General features: G+C 47.1%; 2 protein-coding genes across 2 annotated transcripts; one reads left to right on the top strand and one right to left on the bottom strand.

The window, feature by feature from the left end:
• The first annotated feature begins 473 nt into the window (after window positions 1–473).
• On the top strand, window positions 474–5,135 carry LOC127341915 (TPR repeat-containing thioredoxin TTL1). The gene is made up of 7 exons (XM_051367854.2): window positions 474–1,522; window positions 2,114–2,309; window positions 2,403–2,587; window positions 2,749–3,082; window positions 3,170–3,374; window positions 4,391–4,497; window positions 4,583–5,135. Exons 1-7 carry the CDS (start codon window positions 699–701, stop codon window positions 4,733–4,735), a joined length of 2,004 nt encoding a protein of 667 aa, XP_051223814.1. The 5' UTR covers window positions 474–698; the 3' UTR covers window positions 4,736–5,135.
• A 15,812-nt stretch (window positions 5,136–20,947) lies between these two features.
• On the bottom strand, window positions 20,948–22,826 carry LOC139837943 (uncharacterized). Its single transcript, XM_071827270.1, has 4 exons — window positions 22,791–22,826; window positions 22,281–22,642; window positions 21,842–22,203; window positions 20,948–21,741 (listed from the first exon to the last, which is right to left on the bottom strand). The coding sequence occupies exons 1-4, from the start codon at window positions 22,824–22,826 to the stop codon at window positions 20,948–20,950; spliced, it is 1,554 nt and encodes a 517-aa protein (XP_071683371.1).
• Between the last annotated feature and the right edge of the window lie 366 nt (window positions 22,827–23,192).

Raw genomic sequence — 23,192 nt, forward strand, 5'->3', positions numbered from 1 at the left:
CCTTGCCATCAAGACTACCTGACCCCACATGATTTTGCGGCAGGCTCCGCCACTTTCACCGGATACAGGAGGTGATTGTTGACCACGTTTGTAGGCTTCTTTCGCATCGGTAGATTTTTGAACTACCGATAGATGATTTGTGTCGGCTTGCTTGAAGAGTCCTTGGTAACATGGAGGATGTTTGCCGATCTAGATGAAAAAACTTGCAAAATAAAAAAAAAAATGGAGGAACTCGTATAGTTTGTGTTGTTGCTCAGTCGATTAATGTGCATTTGGAAAAATGAATCAATGGAGGAACACAAACACACACCTTTCCTCTAGCACCGTCGGTCCATGGGCAGAGGCTTTGACCGACGATTCCTCCTGGCTGTCGTCAGGAAGCAAGAAGCGGCTCTCTCTCTCTTTCCTGGAAACAAAGAAAGGCCTTTGGGCGCGCTCGCCTCTCGCCTGGCTTCTCTCTCTCTTTTTGGTTTTTCACTCCACCGCGCCGTGCCGCGCCGCCGTTTACTGCGCCCTCCGCTCCAAATCTACCCTCCCCTCCCCACTCCACTCCCCTCCCTCTCGCCCGCTCCGCTCGCCTTCATCATTCCTTGCTTCCCCCATTTCACGAGATCCCCATCCCCATCTCGCCGCCGTTCCATGCTGCATTAGCCCCCCGCCCGCCCGAGATCCACCTCACCTTCCGCTCGGCGGGAGCCATGTCCAACCGCCAGCACCAGCCGCCGCCAATGCCGGACACGCTCTCCGACGCCTTCGCCGCCGCCGTGCTCCTCTCCTCCAACGACAAGCCCGACACGCTCCCACCAGGCCGCCTCTCCCCGGTCTCCCCCCTCCCACACTCCTCCAAGCACCACACCCCGAGCTCCTCCTCGGGCTCCTCCGGCTCCGTCTCACGCGCGCCCGCCTTCGCCTCCCGCCGGAGCCACTCAGGCGAGATCCCACTCCCCTCCGACTGCCCTCCCCGAGGCGCCGCCCGCCCGGGCCACCGCCGCACCGGCTCCGGCCCCCTCATCTTCACCTCCAACTCCACCTCCTCCGCCACCTCCCCTCTCCCCCACACACTCCCCGCAGGCAACATCTGCCCCACCGGCCGCCTCGCCAAACCACAGCCCACCCTCTCCACCCCGCCGCCCCCGCCCCCGCCCCGCGCCATCCGCCACGACGTGCTCGGCTCCGGCACCGGCCACTACGGCCACGGCAGCATCATGCGCTCCCGCAGCGGCGGCGTGGCCGCCCCCGAGGAGGACGCCATGGTGCGCCGGGCCCTGTCCAGCGCCGACCCGGAGGAGCTCAAGCGCGCCGGCAACGAGCAGTACAAGAAGGGCTACTTCGACGAGGCGCTCAGGCTCTACGACCGCGCGCTCGCGCTCTGCCCGGACAATGCCGCGTGCCGGGCAAACCGGGCCGCCGCGCTCACCGGGCTCCGCCGATTCGGGGACGCCATCAAGGAGTGCGAGGAGGCCGTCAGGATCGACCCTTCCTACGGCCGCGCGCACCAGCGACTCGCATCGCTACACATAAGGTCAATCAATTTGCTTCTCTCTTGTCCGCGTGGATCTGTAGTAGTAGACTTACTACAATTACCGCGGAAAGCTTTTGTCTTTCTCGCGCCAGGTTAATTTCTCCGACGATCTACATGGTCTCGCCCCCACACCCACAATGCAGCGAATTATGCCAACCCAAAGTTGCCATTTTTAGCACTAGGGCTTACCACAAAACTGACATGGCCGCGCGTGGTGCGCTGCTTCCCTTTCATTATTGGCCTGCTAACGTAACACGATTTCTGCAGTGGGCACAAGTTTTTCTTACCTTTTTCTCGGAACGCTTGGCGAGTTGGCATCCAAAAGGAAAACCGATTGATCTCAAGTGGGCACTGCTTTGCTTTACGCGCCTCTGGATTTCCCTCCTTTGGCATCAAAATATCTGCTTTTTCCACTTCTATCACAAGCACAAATAGCTGAATTTGGAACGGAACATAAATGGCAACATTACAAACACCTTGCTTCTGCTCCTTTTTGCTATACTTAGTAATTCGGTCAACACTAGTTTCTACCTACATTTATCTATGATTAAGCGATGTGCAAATTATTCATCTGATTATACTGAATTGCAGGTTAGGGCACATTGAGGATGCTCAGAAGCACCTCTCCCTCGCAACCGCGCAGCCTGACCTCCTAGAGCTACACAAACTACAAACAGTGGAGAAGCACCTGGGAAGATGTCTTGATTCACGCAAGGCTGGGGACTGGAAGAGTGTGCTCAGGGAATGTGATGCCGCCATTGCGGCTGGAGCTGACTCCTCTGCTCTGGTTCGATTCTGCCCATCATCTACTACCCTTATGTTGACTACTTGTGATTTCGTGATTAAAGAACATGTTGCTAATGTTATTCACCACCTGCAGCTCTTTGCCTCAAGAGCAGAAGCTCTTCTCCGGCTCAATCAGCTCGATGAGGCTGATATGGCCATCTCTAGTGCTTCCAAGTTGGATTATTATTCTTCATGCGCATCAGACACCAAATTCTGTGGATTCTTTGCCAACGCATATCTCTATTACGCACATGCCCAAGTTGACATCGCACTGGGAAGGTAATTCAGTGATTACTGATTATACTCACACTGATAATAGCATTTGACTGTAGCTGGATACAAAAACTTTATTCTGTGTTCTTTGACTTGGCAGGTAAACACTCTTAGGTTGCCTGCTAGCATGACTCTTAAATGATTTAACACTAGTGAACATTTTTCAGGTTCGACCATGCTGTCTCTTCAGCTGATAAGGCTAGGATAATTGATCCAAGAAATGTTGAAGTGATAACAATGCACAACAATGTGAAAGCTGTTGCAAGAGCACGATCTCTAGGGAATGAGCTCTTTAAATCTGGAAACTTTTCAGAAGCTTGTGTAGCTTATGGTGATGGGCTCAAACATCACCTTGTAAATCCAGTCCTTCACTGCAACAGGGCAGCTTGCAGGTTCAAGCTAGGGCAGTGGGAGAAGTCTGTTGAGGACTGCAATGAAGCCCTCAAGATTCAACCCAACTACACCAAGGCTCTGCTGAGGCGTGCAGCTTCCTATGATAAGGTAGCATATTATCTAGCTATTTCTGCTTTCCTGATTTTGAGTTTGAGAAACTCACTACTGTTGCATTGTCGCTCATTTGGTGGTTAGCTGGAGCGGTGGGCTGAATCTGTGAAAGATTACGAACTTCTCAGAAGGGAACTCCCAGGTGACACCGAGGTGGCTGAGGCCTATTTCCATGCCCAGGTTGCCCTCAAATCATCTCGGGGTGAGGAGGTATCTAACTTGAAGTTTGGAGGAGAGGTTGAAGCTATTACAGGAATGGACCAATTCCAGATGGCTACTTCCTTGCCAGGTTTGTCTTATTGGCTAGTGTCCTTGTTTTTTTATGTGGGGAGTGTCCTGGTTTATTGTATTAACCTTATTACACACATATTAACTGAAAATCTTTATCGAAAAATAATAATAACTGAAAATAATGCAGTACTATTATGTAGAGTTTCCTCAAATAATACGACACACCTACCCATTTCTTACAATCAAGCATAAAGGCAGCAATATTATCATGTAGCTTAGCCTTGTATTTGATAGTGAACATATTAATTCAAATGATCCCTGAAAACAGATAGTGAATTGTGGAAAATGTTTGCGAAGTTCCAAGGTGGCGCCCTTTAAAGTTGTGACTGGTGCAGTAATAGTATCATGTTTCTTGTCTTTTTGTTCGCTTCGGGGATATTTCAGGAATCTATTATCAATCTGTTCCATAATGTAGGACGTTTTGGCAAACTAAAATACTTTGCCCAAACGTTTTACATTATGGAACGGAGAGGGTACAAAAGGAGTGGCAGCTGACTAGGAACCAAAGCAATGGATTTGGTTTTGCTATCTATTTTGCTAGGTTAACCTTGCCACAGATGTAAAACACTTATTATCAGTCTGTTCCATAATGTAGGACGTTTTGGCAATCTAAAATAGTTGCTGCTTCTCTGGAATGAGCAAGCCCGTTTGATCAGCCTTATATCTTGGAGTCCTTTGCTTCTTCTGTTCATATCGTGCGCCTGCACTTCATGATGTTGACTTGAGACGAGCAATATTTTTAATTTACTGTAATCTTCACTTTTACTGATAGGCATGAGGTTGTACCTCCAGTTGTTAGTACTTATTACTGTTTAGTACCCTGCTAGAAAATCTTGACGTGGCATATACTTTGCTGGCATTTTGTACTTTTCTATTTATTTCTGAAAATCTGTACCAATGCCAGTTGGAAGTACATAATTCAGTCACATTCTTCTGTCTTTTACATTGTCTTGTAGCAATGATGAAAGTCCTTAGGTTTTCTTTGTCTGATGCACTCTCGTTTGAAATGTACAGGTGTTTCAGTTGTCCATTTCATGACACCTTTGAATCAGCAGTGCTGCAAGATTTCGCCATTTGTGAATGCACTGTGCAACAAATACCCATCTGTTAATTTTCTCAAGGTAGCTATTCGGGTTAAATGGTCCATCCTTCTCATCTTCCTGGCTCTGGCCTAATTTTGACATTGTATTATGTTCTTTCACGTAGGTGGATGTGAACGAGAGCCCTGCCGTTGCACGTGCGGAAAATGTCAGGACGGTTCCAACATTCAAAATCTATAAGAATGCTGTAAGAGTGAAGGAGATGATCTGCCCCACCCAACAGCTGCTGGAGTACTCGGTGAGGCACTACGGGGTTTAGGCAATGAAGAGCAGTTCCGACGTTCCCAAGCGCCTCCCGCTCCCCTCGAGCAAACCATGGGCTAGACCCGGAGCAGAGCCAGCGGAGATAACCTCCTTGGCGAGTGCAAAGCATGAAAAGAAGACAGGAAACAAGAGAAAAGAGCAGCTTCCACCCCAACCCCCTTTTTTTCCATCCGCGCGACGACGGTCTTCCCATTTTCGCGCCCATTTGTTGATTACCAACTTATTTTGTTCTTCTTCCATTTTTCCGTGCGTACATCATTGTTCCCTTTAGAACAACAAAAACATTATCTTCCGATTCGTGGAAGAGCGACTGTAAATTTTCTTACTTCCATGTTTACCGGACAAGCCCAAGGAAAGAAAAAAGTATAGATGCCATTTGTACTCTTTAAATCCAATCTATATTGTCATGTACAAGTTTAAGGTCACCATTGTCTCCACTAACCTCACACCTTTGCCGTGATCAGTTAATTGATAACAGACACAAGTACAGCCTGGACGAATTGCGCAATGTGCGTCCATGCTGAGATCTGTGTTGCAGTGACTGGAGAAGAACTTGTGAGGAATGGTAGGTTTGGATGATAGGTTAAGGTGGAGGTGTGGTACTCTGTCTGCAAGAAGCTATTATTGTGGCATTGGCATGTGCCGTGGCATAGGATCCCCGGCCCTGTGTTGACCGTTTTGTTAGTTGTTCTTGGTAGCAGCAGGTCCAGGTGGACCAGGTAATAATCCATCCATCCATCCACGACCACGAGGCCGACACGCTCTCGTCCAGCCATGGTGTGCCGAGACTGCCCCGTTTTGGCATCTCCTCCCTCGTCCAGATCGGCGCGCACTTGCTCTGCCCTGTGTCGCTGTCCGGCGGCGGCGCCAGGTAGGGCGCTCGTGAAGCATATGGGCGCCACCACCGTCCGTCGTGGTGGTAGGGGGAGGACGCGTCGGCCATGTTCGGTGGAGATATAGCTTGCGATTGGTCAGATGCGAAAGAGAAACAACACATGTCCCTTTGTGTGCATCTGGGTCGCTGTTTAGTTTGCCATGGCCAACAGTGCGCGTGCGTGCGTGGTCCGCCGGAGCAGTGCCGCGCCGACCGCGGCGGTCCCTGGCGCTGCGTAAATTCCTCCACGCCGCTGCCGGCGCGCCAGGCCACGAGAGGCGAGGCCGGCGGGACGAGGTACGTCGATGATGGCCGATGACACGTGGTGTGGGCTTCTTAGTTGGCTGTGGACCGCCCCAGACCAAGTAGTAGGCCAGGCCAAGGCCTTCTACAGTTCTATCCAAGGCCTCCTACATTGTATGCCTTCCAGCCCCCTACCCGTTTGGGCCGTTGCCACACCTTTACTTTTTCTTCTTCACGAAAGCGCAAAAAAAAAAAAAAATGCGTTTTGATGAATTGGTGAAAAAGAAGGTTATTTACATGTTCAAAGAAGAACTAACACCATGTCATACAACTCAGGGTCTATTTGTTTGGACTGTGACTGACTGGCTGTGCACGAAAAGCTGCTATGCAGGAAAAGCTGCTCCGTAGGATAAGCAGCTGTTCTAAATTTCACCGTTTGGTAACTTAGTTGGCTGTCTGGCTATGAACAGATGAATTATCTGAAATACCCCTAAAGTTTTCAGAACATGCCTATCTTAAAAATAAATTACTAATATAGTTTAGTGACATCCGTTTCTAGATAGCTAGCTGATCAAAGTGAACAACTGATGCAAAATGTCTCAGCGGGCATCATATATAGATATATGCGGTACACTCTTTGTTGAAAAAAAAAATATGCATGATGAATCAGTGGCACATGCAAGGAACAGGTGATGCGATGGTAGGCTTGGAGCGATGTTGCTCGTGTAAATATTGTTATAAACTGGACAAACAAATAACGAAAAACAATAAAGGTAAACGCAGCGAAGACAAAAGATTTAACGTGGAAAAAACCCCTTCCAAAACAGAAGAGGAAAAAACCACGGACGCCAGCCAGTAAAACTTTACTATATCGAAAAGTGTTTACAAACACCGTAGGTTATCTTATAATCTGATAAACCCTAGCTGACGGGTTACAATATGTATATATAGGCGGTGCCAACGATCCATACCGTACCGCGGGGCGAGGGGCTGCCGCCCCCCGCATCCCCCTTCGCAGGCGTCCCTGCAGGGCACGACGTATGAACTAACTTCAAACTCCGCTACGCTTCGGCCCAAGCCTATCGGCGACGGGCCTCGCTCCACTCGTCAGAAGTTAGTCTTCGTTTAGTATATGAATTTGGACCACAATATAACACGTATGGGGAGAGGCACAGTTACCATGGAGGCACAGTTACCATGGAGGCGCTGCCAGGGTGGATGTGGCGGATTGCAAGGAGCCGGGCAAAGATGCTGGGACTCCTCGCGGACTTCTCCGCGACAGTGGAAAATCCGACCGCGAGCAATCCTTCTCCGAACTCGTCGACGCCGGCCACGTCCCAATGGCGCTAGTGGCGGCCAAGCAGAGGCGGGAGGAGAAGGTCCGCTTCGGCTGCTGTAGGCGGCACGGTGTTGCCGATGAAATTTGTTGCCAGCAGAGTGGTGGTGGCCTGCTCCAAGGATGGAGGCGCAGAGATTTGGGTTAACCCTGGCTCTGCTCAATGGAGAAAAGAGCGATGAGATTTTCTGGGATGGGACAGAAGAAAACGATTCGTGACCCAGCGGTGGCAATCATTGGTAAATATGACAAAACCAAATGGGCAAACACACATAGAGGTTCGGTGGTTAAGGGGGAAGCTACGGGAAGCACCTCAAGAGGTGCTTTGTGATTTCTGCATGTGATGCAAAGCCAACTTCAAAGCCACCCGTTTGTTTCAATTTATTGGTTTTATCTAATGGAAAGCTGGAAAAAAGCCCAAACAAACACCTCCTCAACCCAACAGACATAGCTAGCGTAGGTGTGTTAAAAAAAAACTAACTAGCCATGTGTCAGGCCGGGCCGGATCAAGGAAGCCCGATAGTGAAAAATCAGACCCAAGCCTAGCCCAACCCAATCAAAAGCCCAAAAAGCACATCGGGCCGGGCCACTTTGTTAAATGCAGTTTTTGAGCTACCCAGGCCTAGCCCGGCCTGATTGTTGGGCCAATATTTTCAGGCCTAGGCCTACGATTTTTGGGCCGGGCCTCGGGCTGCCCATGGCCAGGCATGCGAAAAAGTTAGGTTTTTTTTACTCTTATTGAATATTGAATAACGGTAAAGTATTCTAATTCAATAAGGATTTTGCGGGCGAATATTTACTCTTTGGCCTAGGGAAACAGCTGATGAATGAGCCGAGCCCCAGCTTGAGCCAACTATTGTGCTTCAGCCTTGATCGTGTCTAGAAGGAGGCCACAGAGGGCATGGCTGATGGAGGGGCAGGGGTTGTCGGAGACGGCCGCATTGCGATGCTTTCAAACCCACGATGTCGTGAGCATGATTAGCTGCGCAGCAAGCGAGGGGTGGATTGAAGTGATTTGGGCCACCTATCCTCGAGAGGTCCTCGCTCCTCGGCAACAGGAGAGGTAGCGGTCGATCGGATCCAAGACAGAACCTAGTGCCAAATCGTGGCGAAGGGGCAACCCGACCACACTCGTAGGTTGGGAGTTTCACGTCTCCGTTCGCCGATGATGACCTGGGTGGCTGTTAAGTTTCAGCAACAGCGTCTCTTTCACTTATCTTACAGCATTCTTCGTATTTTTCTTCCGCGGTTTACATCAGGCCATTGGATACGGTACGTGATGCCGACTGATCCTAGTAGCGTCTGATGCACTAATCACCGGAAATAATACTTTTCGGACTTGTCTGAACTTGTTGTTTCCTTTCAGTTTCAGGCACCCCTTGATTCAGCGGTTGCGTGCCAGGAAGGCTCGAAGCTGACTGGGCCGGGTTCTTGGGTTCGACACGGAATAACATTCCAACTGGAAATTCTGTTGGCTCAAAAAAAAAAAAAAACTGGAAGTTCTGTCGTGTTTTTTTTGTTTTTTGTTTTTTGCTTTCGCCATTACAACGAGACTAGATGTGAAGTTGTCACAGTCTAGTCCTCCTGCTTATCTCAAGACTGAAAGTTCTGCTGACGAGAAGGCAATGCAGACTGGAGAGTTCATAGGCGATGGTGGGATGCAGTATCACAGTTCACAAACTAAACTTACAGAGCGTTAGCTGTTCATTAAGTACGATGCATGAACCTTACGCGTGTCCAAGGGGTAGAATGGTTTTTGCGCTTCAATTTTACTGGAGAGAAGTTACCGCGCGCGTGCCGAGAATTCCGGAGGACGTGCGCGCCTCGCGCGACGTGTTCGAAGTGCAGAGCTTTGGACCCACGGAAGAGTGATTTGCCAGGAGTCGTGGCTTTCCAAGGTGGCCATATGTGGCTGTCGTCAGCAACGACGTCATTGTCAAAAAGCTTCAAGTAATGGAGCAAAATATAATGGAAAGATAACTTCGAGATCTGAAGGAATGTACGGTTAAAAAGAAAAGTCGGGAGCCTATGCCCAGATGCAAGCACCTGTTCATATGCTCGGGGGCTACTCTTATCAGAAGTATTGTGCATACTTGGTGAAGGAAAAAATACAGAGTTGATCAAAATAACAAAAGTTGAGCCTACAACCAACTGCAAACACTCGGTTGTAGCCTCGGGGGCTACTCCCATAGGGAGTGCTGGTCGTGCACCCGATGAAATATGAAGAAGAAAAAAGAAGAGAAAGTAATAAGTCAATATAGAATTGCAGACGAAGAACTTCCTTTGTACATCTTCGAGTGACATATAACTCGTCAAGTACTCCCATCGGGAGATCAAGATATTATTTCGCGAGTCAACTCGAATAAATGTACAATCCCAGCAGCCGACAAATGCACTCGAAAAAATATTCTCAGAGCGCGTCAGCCACGGTAAAAACTCTGAATCCCGTAACTCGAAAGCGATTACGAAGGTAAGACCCCAGGATCTGTCCTGTGTGGCATGGTATCGCACCCGAATGCGCTCTCCCACTGTATCTGTATCTGCAGATGCGAAGAAAAATCCTAACGGACGCGTTAGGTACTTGATAAAACACAGTTCGAATTACGCCAGTATCCCGAGTTTGAGTCCAGGGACTTGAGATTGAAGTAGGTTTATGCGGGTTTGCCACAAGAGCAGTTAACTGGTACCTGATCTGTCAGATGAACCAGCCCAATTTTCCATTATCCCTGTACAAAATAGACATTGGGAAAAATATTCATTGTGGTTCGAAAATTCTATAAACATGCGACTCGGTTTACGATGGAGATTTTACTCAACTCTGCGATTCAAGAAATATCTCGGGGGCTACTGACATAGGCATGCTGAATAAAGCACCCGGGTTATCTGGAGAAGACGTGAGGCTCACGACCCGAAGCTTTGGAGGCCCAGAGGCCCAGAGAACTTCGGATAGGGAAAGTAGAGTTGTATTAGGACTAATGTAGCAATATAGGAAAGGCCCAATACGCCTCTTGCAGTTTTTAACTTACACGGCACGAAAAGCCTCGGCTCCACCTCATATATAAAGGGGAGCCGAGGGAAGAGAAAAGGATCGAATCAATTGACAACAGAACCACCGTGACTTTATTCGAAACACCTTTGTCAGTTGAAACCTTCGAGATCTACTTGCCCTCTACTTTTTACGAAACCCTAAGTCTACAATCTGTAGGCATTGACAAGTTAATCCCTTGTCAATTGGCGCCGTTTGTGGGAATTGGAGGTTGCAAGGTCATGATTTTGATGGCATCGTCAACATCATCATCTACTGCAAGCAACGCGATGGACGGAGGTAAACGAGTCCAACCCGATCTCGCCGATTTTGTACCTCACCCTCCCGCCCGTTTGCATGTATATGCCGATCTGGACGAGTCGACAGAGATGACGTTCGGGAGCTTCTGCTTCCTCGTTGGGAAAGAAGGATCGCATCGTCTACAATCTGTAGTCATTGACAAGTTAATCCCTTGTCACCCGCTCACCAACAATCGTCATTGTCCATGGTGCCGCCACAGAGCTTGCCCCTGCTCGCGGAGAGGATCCCCAAAGGTGCGGCTTTGGAGGAGCTTGCCCCTACCAATGGGGACAGGCTAAGAGCACGTCACAACCACGGCTGGCGTTGATAGCCTGTGGCTATGGCAGGTGTCTTTGTTCAATTTAAAGAACATGTTGAACGTCTTCTCAAGCACAAATTTATCCATGTTCAGTTGAATTGGGGAGGCAAATATCGCAACCTCAACACCTTCTTTAAGCACCTTGGGACTGATCACCGTGTAGCATGTCCTCATACACGTTAGCGGAATGGTTCCACCGAATGTAAGCATCATCATATTGTTGAAACTGACCTTACTCTTATGGCACATGCATTTGTTCGTTTTCGATTCTGGAGTGATTCTTTCACCATTGAATGTTTTCTTATCAACCGTACTCCAACTTGTGTTCTAGACATGAAGAATCCCATTGAAATTCTCTTACACGAATTATCTGATTATACATTCTTCAAAGTGTTTGGATGTGCTTGCTGGCCACATCTACATCCATACAACAAACATAAGCTGGAATATAGGTACAAAAAGTATGTTTTTCTTGGCAATAGTTCCTGTCGCAAAGGTTAGAAGCGTCTTCATGTGCCCACAAATCGTATCTATATATTTCGGGATGTTGTATTTGATGAGACCTTTTCCCCTTTGACAATTGTAACATCCCAAGTTTCAACAATAATAATCAAGAAAGAGAATTTCCCAAACTCAAAATTTGCCACAAACAAAAACTTTTTCTATGCATATAGTGCCACATATAGTTTCATGCATAATAGTGTTTTTCTTTTGTGCAATTTCCATGATGAGTGTTGCTTGTTGATTAAAGAGTGCTTAAACCTTAATCAAAGATCACCTAACCCTATTTTGAGAAAAATAGAAGAAATAGAGAAAAACCCAATTCTCACTCACATACAACTTTGGCCAAATATGCAAATCATCATCAAAGGCCACCATTGCTTGATCTCTTGCTTGTAGAATGTTTATATATGATAAACAAACACAAATGCATCAAAGAAACAAGAATCAAACCAAAGCAAATCTCAAAACCTACATACATGTGATAATGGTCCAAAGTGACTTTTATAAAATGTTCCCTACTTTACCCCCCTGGTTTTCTCTTTTCTCAAACTAAACTTGGTCAACCAATGCCATGTCATCCAAGACCTTGTCAAGGTGAGCAACTTTCATGTTGACCACCATTGCTAATGTTGACCAGGTTGACCAGAATGAGTTTGACCAGTGGTGGTGTTGAAACAAAGTGAAGATGACCTCAAATTTGAAACTTTGCAATTCAACTCCAAAATGAACACCACCACCACCAATCTTTCACATTAATTATATAATTGAGTTGTACCAAAAAGATTTCCAAAATTCATCAAAAATCTTCTTGCGGGCATTATGCCGAACACCTTGCTGGCATTGTTTCAGTTTTGTGTTACACACCATTGCACACTGGATAATAGCCTAAACCATCTTTAATTCTTGATGATGACACTCCTCTGCATCCCCTGCATCGAGCCTAGCCTTTGCCACCGTCGTTTAAAGTGAAGAAATGAGGAGGAGAGCACCAACCCGTACCATGCCGGCCACCTTTGGCACATCTCTCTCTGGCCTCCATCTCAACCCATCTCCTTGTCCTGGAGCATCTCTGCAGCTCAAGGAACCTCACCGTACACCGCCCTAGCTTGCCAAGCCACGGCATTGGCCAGAACATGCGCATCCAAAATGTTGCCAGTGCACGCCTGCGCACGCGGTGAGCGCGCTCTGGCCACGCCAGTACGTCGCGTGCTCAAGTACCGTCGTCCTCCCCTGCACGAGCTACGCCTGCGTCGAGCATCTCCTCGCCACCCTCTACGAGCTAGACAACGTCGATAGCCTGCCCCTGCACCGTCGCCGTCGTCCTCGTCGAAATCATCCCGCACGCCCTGCCGCACTCGAATCAAACCCTCGATCGATCCCGTCGCCCTTTTCTCTGCACCGCTGCACGTTGAGCATCGCCAGGACGACGCCTACCCCTAGCCGTCCTCGACTTGCCCCTTCGAGCACTGGAGGCGCCGCACCATGGACGCTCCTCCACAGCACCCCACGGCACCCTCCACCCGCTATAAATAGAGGAGCTCAGCGCTCCATTTCTTCACACCATCTGCTCCCCTCTCCTCACTGGCTCTTCTCCACCCCTCAATTTCACACCACCTCACCGGAGCTGCCCCAATCGCGAGCTCGAAGCCACCGGAGCCGGCAGATCATCTACACCGACTGGAGCCTCGCCGAGCGCCGCCGCTGTACCAGGGACTTCTTCATCTACTTCCACTTCACCGAGCAGCTTGCCCTCCATCTCCGGCGGCCTGGTATGCCCTCCGACCCCCTGTTCACGCCGCCAGCACGTCGGGATCCCGTCGGCGATGACGACGATCACTGACCGCTAGATCCTTTTCTAATCCTACGGTGCACATCGAGCGTACCGTTTCGCCGTTTTAATAGCCACTGACGGGTGGTCCCCACCTCGTCAGGGCGGCCCAAGTGCACCCGTTGCTTGTTGGGCTGCACTGTGTAGTTTAAATTCGTTTCGGCCCGTTTACGTTTCCCGCCTAGCCCAATAATTCAAACACTGGATTTTTTAATTATTCAAATACCCTGCAGATGCTTTAGTAAAATTTGAATAGTTTGAAATCTACAAATCCAAATTTAGCAAACTTTATACCGTTGGAAAGCTAATGAAATTATCTATCCAATGCCACTGGTCCCATCTCCAAATTCGTTGTAGAATTAAAATGATAAAAATAACAAGACAGGGGCTTTTCCAAATTGAAACTTTATTTAAAATTCAACCATAATTGATTTTGAATTAATTCCAACTCTCATAAATCACAAATGATGTCCTCTAATTGATTACGCAATAATATAGCTAAGTAGTTTGAATAATCAGTGACTAGATCAAAATAGTGGCTATGTAGCCATTACTAGTGCATTTAAATCTTAGAATTCAAATTCTATAAGTAGTATGAGAGCTACTCTCTCATTTAAATCTTGATCCTAAGTAATGCAGCCAGGGGAAATGACCTTAGGCTAATGAACCTCTGATTGTTATTACTTAGAGATTTTAAATCATTTAAGTGTTAGTCTTAAATTGTGTGAAGTGTAGCACTTCAATTAAATTTACTCCCATATAATAGATATGGAATGTTGACCTTGGTCAACCTATATTTCATACCTGATTATTATTTGAGGAGATTAAATCTTAATAAGATTTAATGAGAGGAAATTATCTTCTCTAAAGATCTAAATAGCAAATTAAGGAAATAAGAATAATGAGAGGAAATTATTTTTCTCTTAAATAAGAACCAACCAAGTAATCCACCATGCCATGATTGATATGATGCTAGGATTAGTGTGTGAACTCTTGGGTGTGTTTTAGTCTAGTATGTAAGCTTGGTTTGGTATTTATACCTCGTATTCGTATATAGACGCTAGTAACGAGGAGTATCAAGAGGAGGAAGCCTACTCCCAAGAAGAGGAGGGGAACTTTGACAACTACCCTGCTCAAGGCAAGCTAACCCTTGCTAAACACCAAGTGCATAGCTCTACAAGAGCAAGGCACCATCACACTTTATTTTATGTCATACCTATCCCATGTTTTTACCTTACATTTCCTTTTGCTCATTTATTTCAAAGTACTTTTTGATTTATGATTCACTTGGTCTAGAGTAGAACAATATTTGAAGTTAGCTTAGAACAAATCAAAGCTAGATAGCACCCCTCATGAAATAGTTGCTAGTGCTAATCAAATAAAATTGACTACTCTAGATGGGAACTTAGTGGAGTGAAATGACTTTGAAAGAATGTGAAGTTGAGAGTGAATATGACCAAGAGAAGATGGTGATTTTTTATAAGACTGATGATTGGGTTTGAATGCGATACCCTTCCAATTATACAAGTACCCCCACAATACCTGATTATGGGTAGGGCTTAACTAGAAACTTGTGTATTTTAGTATGGGTTCCCTCTAAACAAGCATCATAGGGGTTACGCCGAGGCTGCCTCCGTTAAGTGAGAAATGATGTGAATATGAGGTGAATGTATGGCCCAAGCCCTGTGCAGTTCCCGGGTTAACAGTTGGTTTTCACCGGGAGGCCAAGCTCATGGGGAGAGGTGCCTATACTAACATATATAAGTGAAAGGTTATGGTTGATGATCCGCGTACTGAGTTACGATGATTCGGGGTTATCCTCGACGGATGTAATCAAAAGTTGTGGCACAAGAGTACAACCTCTGCAGAGTGTTAAACCTATTCGAATAGCCGTGTCCACGGTTACGGACGATTGGAAAGGCCATACTGTCTCCGTTATCAGAATTTTTATCTTAAAAAGGAATGATGAATTGAAAGGTGATATGGACTTGAATCACAATGATTTGTGGGAATGACACTAATGTTCCCACTTGAGTTAGTCTAGCACATGATAAGGCTTTACTAAATGTTTATCAAACTAAAACTTGGCTTTCTGCAAATAAACCTAGAGCTTAGCACCCCTTACTACACTCAATAAGTAATTACTTTAGTATTAGTTTGCGAGTACTTTAAAGTACTCATGGCTTTGCCCTGGCTATTCAAATGCCAGACTTTGAAGGAGAGCAACAGTATCAGGATGACGGACAGCAGGACGTCTACGATAACTAGGATCGTCTTCTAATGTCAAGCGTTGCCTATGGAATAGATAGTCCACTACTACTTTGCTTCCGCTACTATTTGTGTTGTTGAACAATATATTTGTGTAATATTGGATCATGTGATCTATGGTTGTAAGACATGTATGTGTTGTAATAAATGATGACTCTATGTCTCGCAAAAACATTATTCCTGGGATTGCGATGCACGACATAATAGGCATCTGGACTTAAAAATCCGGGTGTTGACAAGTTGGTATCAGAGCCATTATTTGACCTTAGGAGACCCTAGTTAGAATGGACGTTCAAAAACTTAGTTTCAAATTCAAGGAATTGACTAGTTATGAAAACTTTATTTACCCCCTTATCTTTGAAGAATCTTTTGCAAACTTTAAATTCATGCTCTTTCTTATGAGTGAATTAAAATTTGGAACACTTGCACTTCTCTAACTTACTCATCTAATCCCTCTACAGATGGAGCCCATCATCCCAGCGGAGCCTTTCCTCCAGACTGAGTTCTATCAGCTGGGGAATGGTGGCGAGATCATTTTCGAGAGGGACCTCTTCGCCCTTTCGGAATTCCTCGGACGCCCACCTCCGGAGGTCTTCGGTGGACAGGTGAATGACCAGCCCGGTGGTCAGCTCCAATGGGTCATCATGGTTGACCTCCGTGGAAGGTTCACGCTTCCCATGAGCCAGAGGATTCAGTTCTCCTTCCGGGAGAACAACTGGGCGGACGGTCTCACCCGTGGACTATAGGAGGGGCTCACACGTCTGTGCGGGCAGAATGCCATGGACCTCGAGGGGAATTGCTTTGCTCACTATGCAAGGCACAACTCTCTTGGGGTGCCCATGAACCTGCCGTCGCACCCTCAACTGCGCCACCATGTGGATCATCTCGACTTTATGTTGAATGAGACCCGCATCGACTTGGACAACTCCCGCGAGTATGCCAACCACACTCACCTTCAGCTGGCCCAGCAGGCGGAGACCATCAAGGTCATCGCCGGGGAGCGTCGGGCTCTCCGCCGTCTCAACCTGAAGAAGGACTACTCCATCAACCGCCTCAAGGCCAGGATCGCCACACTGAAGGCGACCATCGAGACCCAAGCGGAGCAGATCCGCGAACTGGAGGGCGAAGGTGAGGGGGAGAACATCCAGGGGGACGGCTACTCCTACGTGAGCAACGACGACGACTACGAGGAAGACGACGACCTAGAGTTCCACCCTTACGAGGATGGCCACGAGCACCTTGCCACCGGGATAGACAACGTCTACCCGATCAACATCGATGGAGAGTAGTCCCGTTTGAGCACTTGCATCCCGTGATATGTATCGGTCCTTTGTATCTGCCCCATGTATCGTAGTTTGTTGAAAGGGTTCTTCAAACCCTCCGGATTGTTGGCTTGTAATAATTGCTACCTCTATGACTATGTTTGTGTGTGCAATATTATTATTATTATTATTTTATGAATCAAGTTTTAAACTTTGTGAAATTTTATCCCAAAATGAGCCATAGAAATTTCCCTCTCGTCTCATGATCCATATCCCTGTTCAGATGGCACCCCCAACCCGCAACATGACTCAGGAGGCAATGATGCAGATGTTGCAACAGATGTTGGCTGATAGAGAGGTTGAGAGAGCTGAACGGCAAGCCAACCTAGCTGCACTTCAACAGATTGCTCAGGGCAATCAAGGCCATGGAAACCACGACCACCCAGGGTTGAAGCTGAAGAACTTCTAGAACACAAACCCACCGGTGTTTAGCAAGACGTAGGAACCCCTTGATGCAGATGATTGGCTCCAAACCATGGAGAACAATCTTGAGGTTGCCGGAGTTGAGGACAACGAGAAGGTGTTGTTCACCACTCACTATCTGGCCGGACCTGCACGTGCCTGGTGGACAAGTGCCCGCGCATTGAATGCGGGGCAAATGATGACTTGGGAGGATTTCAAACTCAAGTTTACACTACAAGAAATGTGCCATAATATGACGTTTTTTTTATGACTGGAAATCAAAATGTCATAGGTTTATGACGTTCCTAGCTTTGACCGTCCTTGGCCACTCCGGGGGGGCAAAACCCTAGAAAATCGTGACGTTATTGGGCAAAAACGTCATTGGCAATTTAGGTCAAAACGTCATTAGCAAAATTAAGTGGCCTACGACGTTTTTCCAATGCCGATTGCGACAAATCAATAGCGTCATTGGCATTTGGCTCAATACAGTGGTATGTGTTTGGCTGCCATGTCATCCATTTTGCCTATGTGTCCCTTTTCGGGTCCCACGCGCCTCACACGTGTCACTGGAAGCAACTGGCTTGAACTAACTGACATGTAGGACCAACTGATACTTGTGGGACAAAGGCGTCTTGTTATTTTTTTTCTCTGTGCCGTCCACCATTTTAATGGGCTGCTGGTGATATCCTCCTCTTTTGGGCTGTCCTCTACTAGGCTGCTGGCTGCTGGCCTACCCCACGGCGGCCCATCCGGGGGTTGAATTGCTGGCCCGACGGCCCATCCGGGGGTTGAATTGCTGGCCCGACGGCCCATCCGGGGTTGGAGTGGCTCCCGATGGAAATAACTGGCAAAAATTGCGCTTGCGGGGACTCGAACCCTCGACCTGGCGCTGCCGCACTACCACTCCCTACCGCTTTGCTACAATAGTGTTGTTGACACAAGTATGGTTATCCATGTATATAGACATGATAAACTAATCAGTTGTCTTAAAAATCCCTCCACCTCGACCAAAATCCCTCCGACCAGGTGCATCTAGCTAGGGTTCCTCCTCCGACCAAAATCCCTCCGACCAGGTGCATCTGTTGCATGGCGGCGCAGTTCCCAGCCTGCTCGGGCAGTTCTTCTAGGTCAGGAGCGTCGTCGCGTCGCCGCCGGCGGCCGGGCACGCCCATCCCGTATCGGCAGCGGCCATTCGATTATGAGCCCGCCGACGTATGTGGATCGTGGCGAGAAGATGCCGCAATGGATTTCTTGGAGTGATCCGAATCTCGGGAGAAGATACCGGAACCGCAAAATTCGCTCGGTTAGTCTTCGTGCACGCCCCCGCCCCCATTCTGAATTTCGCCCGCCGTCTTCGAAGTTTCTTTTTACTATGGCTTACTTATCCTCTTTTGTTCTTCATCCGTCGATTGCTGGTGGAATAGGGTGTAAAGTGTTTAAGTGGATTGATGATCCGCTGGATGCACGTCACAAAGAGTTAGTTCGTGATCTGCGTGATCTTTGTTTGGGATCAAGATGAAGAAATTGAGAGGCTCAGGTAGAAATTGAGAAGCTCCAGGAAGAAAAGTTTACGCTTGCTGCAAGGAAGCAGAGCAACCCCGAACCAAAGAAAATGGGAGGCTTCATGGTTTGGGTGCTATCTGTAGCTTTTGTCATCTGTTGTACACGGGTGATGTGTAGGTACTGAAATTAGGGTGAATTCAGTGATCTGTTGGTCAGGAGGAGAAGAAGCTAGAGTATATGCTAGAGTTATTGTGTTGTAATTCCAACCATTTGTCCGTTCGTGCCACAATGTTTAGTTCCTGAATTTGAACCATGTCTATGTATGTGTGCAATTCTGTTCGCTTGAAAATGTGTTCGTTGAAAATGAGTTCTGTTGAAAATGTGTAGCAGCTACTTTTGCACGGCGGCGCTGCCCATATATGGTCGCCGGCGTCAGCCATGCACGGCGGCGCCGCCCATATATGGTCGCGGCGCCAGCCATGTATTGAAAAAATTGGGCATGGATTCCCCTAAAAATTGGGCATGGAGTCCCCAAAAAATTGGGCACAAATTACGGGAACAAATAGCTGACATATTCAACATAAATTCTGGGAATATTGAACATAAAAATTGGGCACAAATTCTGGGAACAAATAGCTGACATATTCTGGGAACAAATAGCTGACATATTCAACATAAATTCTGGGAACAAATAGCTGACATATTCAACACAAATTCTGGGAACAAATAGCTGACAAATTCGGGAACAAATAGTGACATATTCAACACAAACTGCTACTCATCTTCTTCGAAAACTTGACGCTTCCTAGTCCTATTTCCTCCATCATCATCATCATCATCCTCATCGCTGCAATATTGGTACATTGTCTGATCAACCTCCTCGATTTCTTCGGGCACAACCTCTTTGCTATGTTTCTTCAGCTTTGTCCACAATGACTTTTTCAAGTAGCACACGTTCCTGGTCACTTCTCGTCCTACTCCGTGCGGTGCCTTCTTTTTCTTGCACGGGGAACTTGACTGGAATCTTCATCTTGATATGATAGTACAGCAACACCGGGTCCCTGTTCATTTTCTTTTACACTCCATAGATGTCTATGGTGAAATTTCTGCACAACTTGCCATTTTCCTTTCAACTTGGTGTCTGGCACATAGAAGACCTTGGTTGCTTGTGATGTCAGAAGGAAAGGATCAGTCTTGTACCAAAACTTTTCTGTGTTAACACTCTTGAAGTGTCCATCATCGTCGAGCCCGGGTTTCCTACCACCAAGGTCAAACCAGTCACACCGGAAGAGGACAACTGACCGATGGACGCCACCGCTGGAGTTGTATTGCAATCTGATGATGGATTTGAGCTGACCAAAGAAGTCAATGCTGTTGCCATCATGATCTCCCTCAGAAACGATTCCACTATTTTGTGTCTTCTGTTCTTCTCGCGGTCAACAGGATGGTACCGAACACTGTCAACAACACATGCCGAATATAGTCTCACTCTAAAATCTGGTTTGCACGCCAAAGCATAGAGATCAGGACAGACATCATTTCGCATTTTTCCAATCTGCATAAAATCAACCGGGGGTGAGTAACACACACAGCAAAATTATATCATGAACTTTTCCAATCTTCAGAAATAAACCAGCTAAAGATCTCACATGAGTATGAAACCATCTAGCAAAGTTCTTGGCAAGCCATCTATCAACATTGATCTGACCACCTTGTTGGTTCAACTCTTGTTTGCACAGGCTGGAATGGCAACAGAAAATAGATCCTAATTATTATTTGGAGAGGCTGCAATAACCTATCTATATAAGGGGATGAAGAGAAACGTACTCGATGTATGGATCAACCTCAGGGCAACTTCGGAGCACATACCACACCATGTTGTCATAGTCCTCACCAGCAAACACATATTGAGAGGCTCCAATAAATTTCACACCGTGTTTGAAAACAGACACATCACCAATATGTGAATCATCCCGCTCCGGATTTCTGCTTGGACGGTTGAATCTTGTTTCAACATCGTCGAAGTATCTCGAGCAAAATGTCAGGCACTCATCAACAATATATGCTTCGGCAATCGATCCCTCCGGCCTGGCATTGTTCCGGACATAACGCTTCAATGTTAGCAACCTTCTTTCGACTGGGTACATCCAACCGTAATGCACTGGGCCTCTAAGCCTTGCCTCTTTTGGTAAATGGATGGCCAAATGCACCATCACGTCGAAGAAAGATGGGGGGAAGATCTTCTCAAGTTTGCAAAGAATAACTACGATTTCCTTTTCAAGTCTATCCAGAACGTCTCTCTTCAGTGTTTTGCAAAGACAGCTCTCTCAAGAAATTTCCAAGTTCAGCAACCGCTTCATATATGTCTTCATGGATTGTTCCTCGAAGGCCAGCCGGTAAGATCCTTTGAAGCAATATATGACAGTCATGGGTCTTCAGCCCTTGAAGCTTGCACTTATCAGCAGCAACACACTTGGATATGTTAGACGCGTACCCATCTGGAAACCTCACAGCTTTTATGAATTCACAAAAAGCAATTTTTTCTTGTTTACTCATTGTATACCACGCCTGTGGCATCTCAAAAGAGTCAGCTGAAACAGGCTGCAAATGCAAGTCACCTCTTATGCCCATGTCTTCCAAATCAAGCCATGAATTCACAGTGTCTTTGGTCTTGCCTTGTATGTTCATGAAAGTACCAAGCAAATTGTCACAGATGTTTTTCTCGATGTGCATTACATCGAGATTATGCCTCAGCTTTAGATCTTCCCAGTATGGCAAGTCCCACAAACATGATCTACGGCTCCAACACTGACCGTCCTCACGTTTCCTTTTCTTCTGAAGCTTGCCTGGTATCACATCTCTAACCCTATCAAGCTGTTGCTTCAGCTCTTCTGGAGTGAATTCCGCTGGCTTCTCACGGCTTTCAGAAGCACCATCGAATTCTTTGCTATTTCTCCAAGGATGGTGCCGAGGTAGCCAACGGCGGTGCCCAATAAAGCAGATTTTGTTCCTTAATTTCTTGGAGCAATTCTCTTTGTCACAACGCACACATGCCTGGTAACCAGCTGTGGCCCTCCCTGACAATGTGTGCGGTCTTGGGATAATCATGAATACACCATAAGATTGCAGCACGGAGATCAAACTTGTCCGGACTATTGGCATCATACGATTTTACACCTTTCCAGAGCTCCTGCAGCTCTTCCATCAAAGGCTCCATGAAGACATCAAAATCTTTTCCCGGAGAGGATGGACCAGGGATTAGCAATGCAAGCATGAAGTTGGACTGATCCATACATGCCCACGGCGGAAGGTTGTATGGCACCACGAATACGGGCCACATGTCGTAGGAGTTGCTCATATTCCCGTAGGGATTAAAACCATCCGTGGCAAGTCCAAGCCTTATGTTCCTGGCATCAGCGGCAAAGTCTTTATGAATATTGTCAAAATCCTTCCATGCATCCCCGTCTGCCGGATGACCGAGATCATTCTCCACGTCTTGCCGCTTCAGCTTGTGCCACCTGTACTTCCTTTGATTGCTCCTTTGAAAGAAACATTCTTTGCAGCCTTGGAATCAATGGGAAGTGCCTTAGCACCTTCTCTGGGATCTTTCTCCTACCATCGGCATCTTTCCATCCTGGAGGCTTTGCACTTGGGGCAATTATTCTCCTTGGCATAATCCTTCCGGAACAATACACGATTATTCGGGCACACATGGATACTCTCATAACCAAGTCCCAACCTGCCGACTATGCTAAGTGCCTCCTCGTATGACTTTGGTATTGAGCTATTAGGGTATTGCAAGGCCAAAATCAGGAGTATCGCGTTGAATGCAACGTTGCTAATCCGGTAGTACGACTTGGCCTGAAGTAACTTGACTGTGAGTGAAAACCTTGACATTGTACCCCCATCGCTGGCTGCGCGCTTGGCTTCCTCTATCAACTCAGCAAATATAATGTCCTTTCCAAAGACCTTGCGGTTCTCGAGTTGTACAAATCAGCAAGCAGATCAGGAATTCTATCATCTTCGTAACCATCTTCCTCTTGCAAACCATAATAGTGTGCCTCTCGCATCACCTCCACCAACATGGTGTGCCCCCGCATCACCTCCATGTCAGCCTCGGGTTCACCTCCATGTCTAGCCTCAGGTTCACCTCCATGTCCATGTCCGGCTTCGTGTGCACCTCCTTGTCCTCCATGTCCAGCTTCAGTACAGGATGTAATGGTTCTCCATGGAAGACCCATCGGTCATAAGTGCTTGCCATCCCAAAAAGAAGCAAATGAGACTCTACTACATCTAGAGGTTTTGTGCACCGGTTGAGACAGCTACGACATGGGCACAGCACCTGATCAACATTGGCAGCATTCAAGCGAACAAACTGCATAAACTCTGCCACTCCCTTTGTGTGTTCAGGGGAAAGCCTTCTAATTCTTGTTGTAATCCAGCGTCTGTCCATCTGCGGAAGAACAAAATGATGCAATTAGCACACACCTAACTGCACAGCAGTTCCAATTTCAAGCAATGCACAGCA

This window comes from Lolium perenne, chromosome 3 (genome assembly GCF_019359855.2).
Source record: "Lolium perenne isolate Kyuss_39 chromosome 3, Kyuss_2.0, whole genome shotgun sequence".
NCBI classification, from domain to species: domain Eukaryota; kingdom Viridiplantae; phylum Streptophyta; class Magnoliopsida; order Poales; family Poaceae; genus Lolium; species Lolium perenne.

Bases quoted from the DNA above. Each gene is read 5' to 3' on its own strand.
- LOC139837943 (XM_071827270.1), bottom strand. From the start codon at position 22,826: ATGGACATGGAGGTGAACCTGAGGCTAGACATGGAG. The intron at 22,643-22,790 runs GTGAACCCGAGG...GTACAACTCGAG, and splicing joins ACCTGAGGCTAGACATGGAG to AACCGCAAGGTCTTTGGAAA. The intron at 21,742-21,841 runs GTGTAAAATCGT...ACACATTGTCAG, and splicing joins GCTGCAGGAGCTCTGGAAAG to GGAGGGCCACAGCTGGTTAC.
- LOC127341915 (XM_051367854.2), top strand. From the start codon at position 699: ATGTCCAACCGCCAGCACCAGCCGCCGCCAATGCCGGACACGCTCTCC. The intron at 1,523-2,113 runs GTCAATCAATTT...ACTGAATTGCAG, and splicing joins CTCGCATCGCTACACATAAG to GTTAGGGCACATTGAGGATG. The intron at 3,375-4,390 runs GTTTGTCTTATT...TGAAATGTACAG, and splicing joins GATGGCTACTTCCTTGCCAG to GTGTTTCAGTTGTCCATTTC.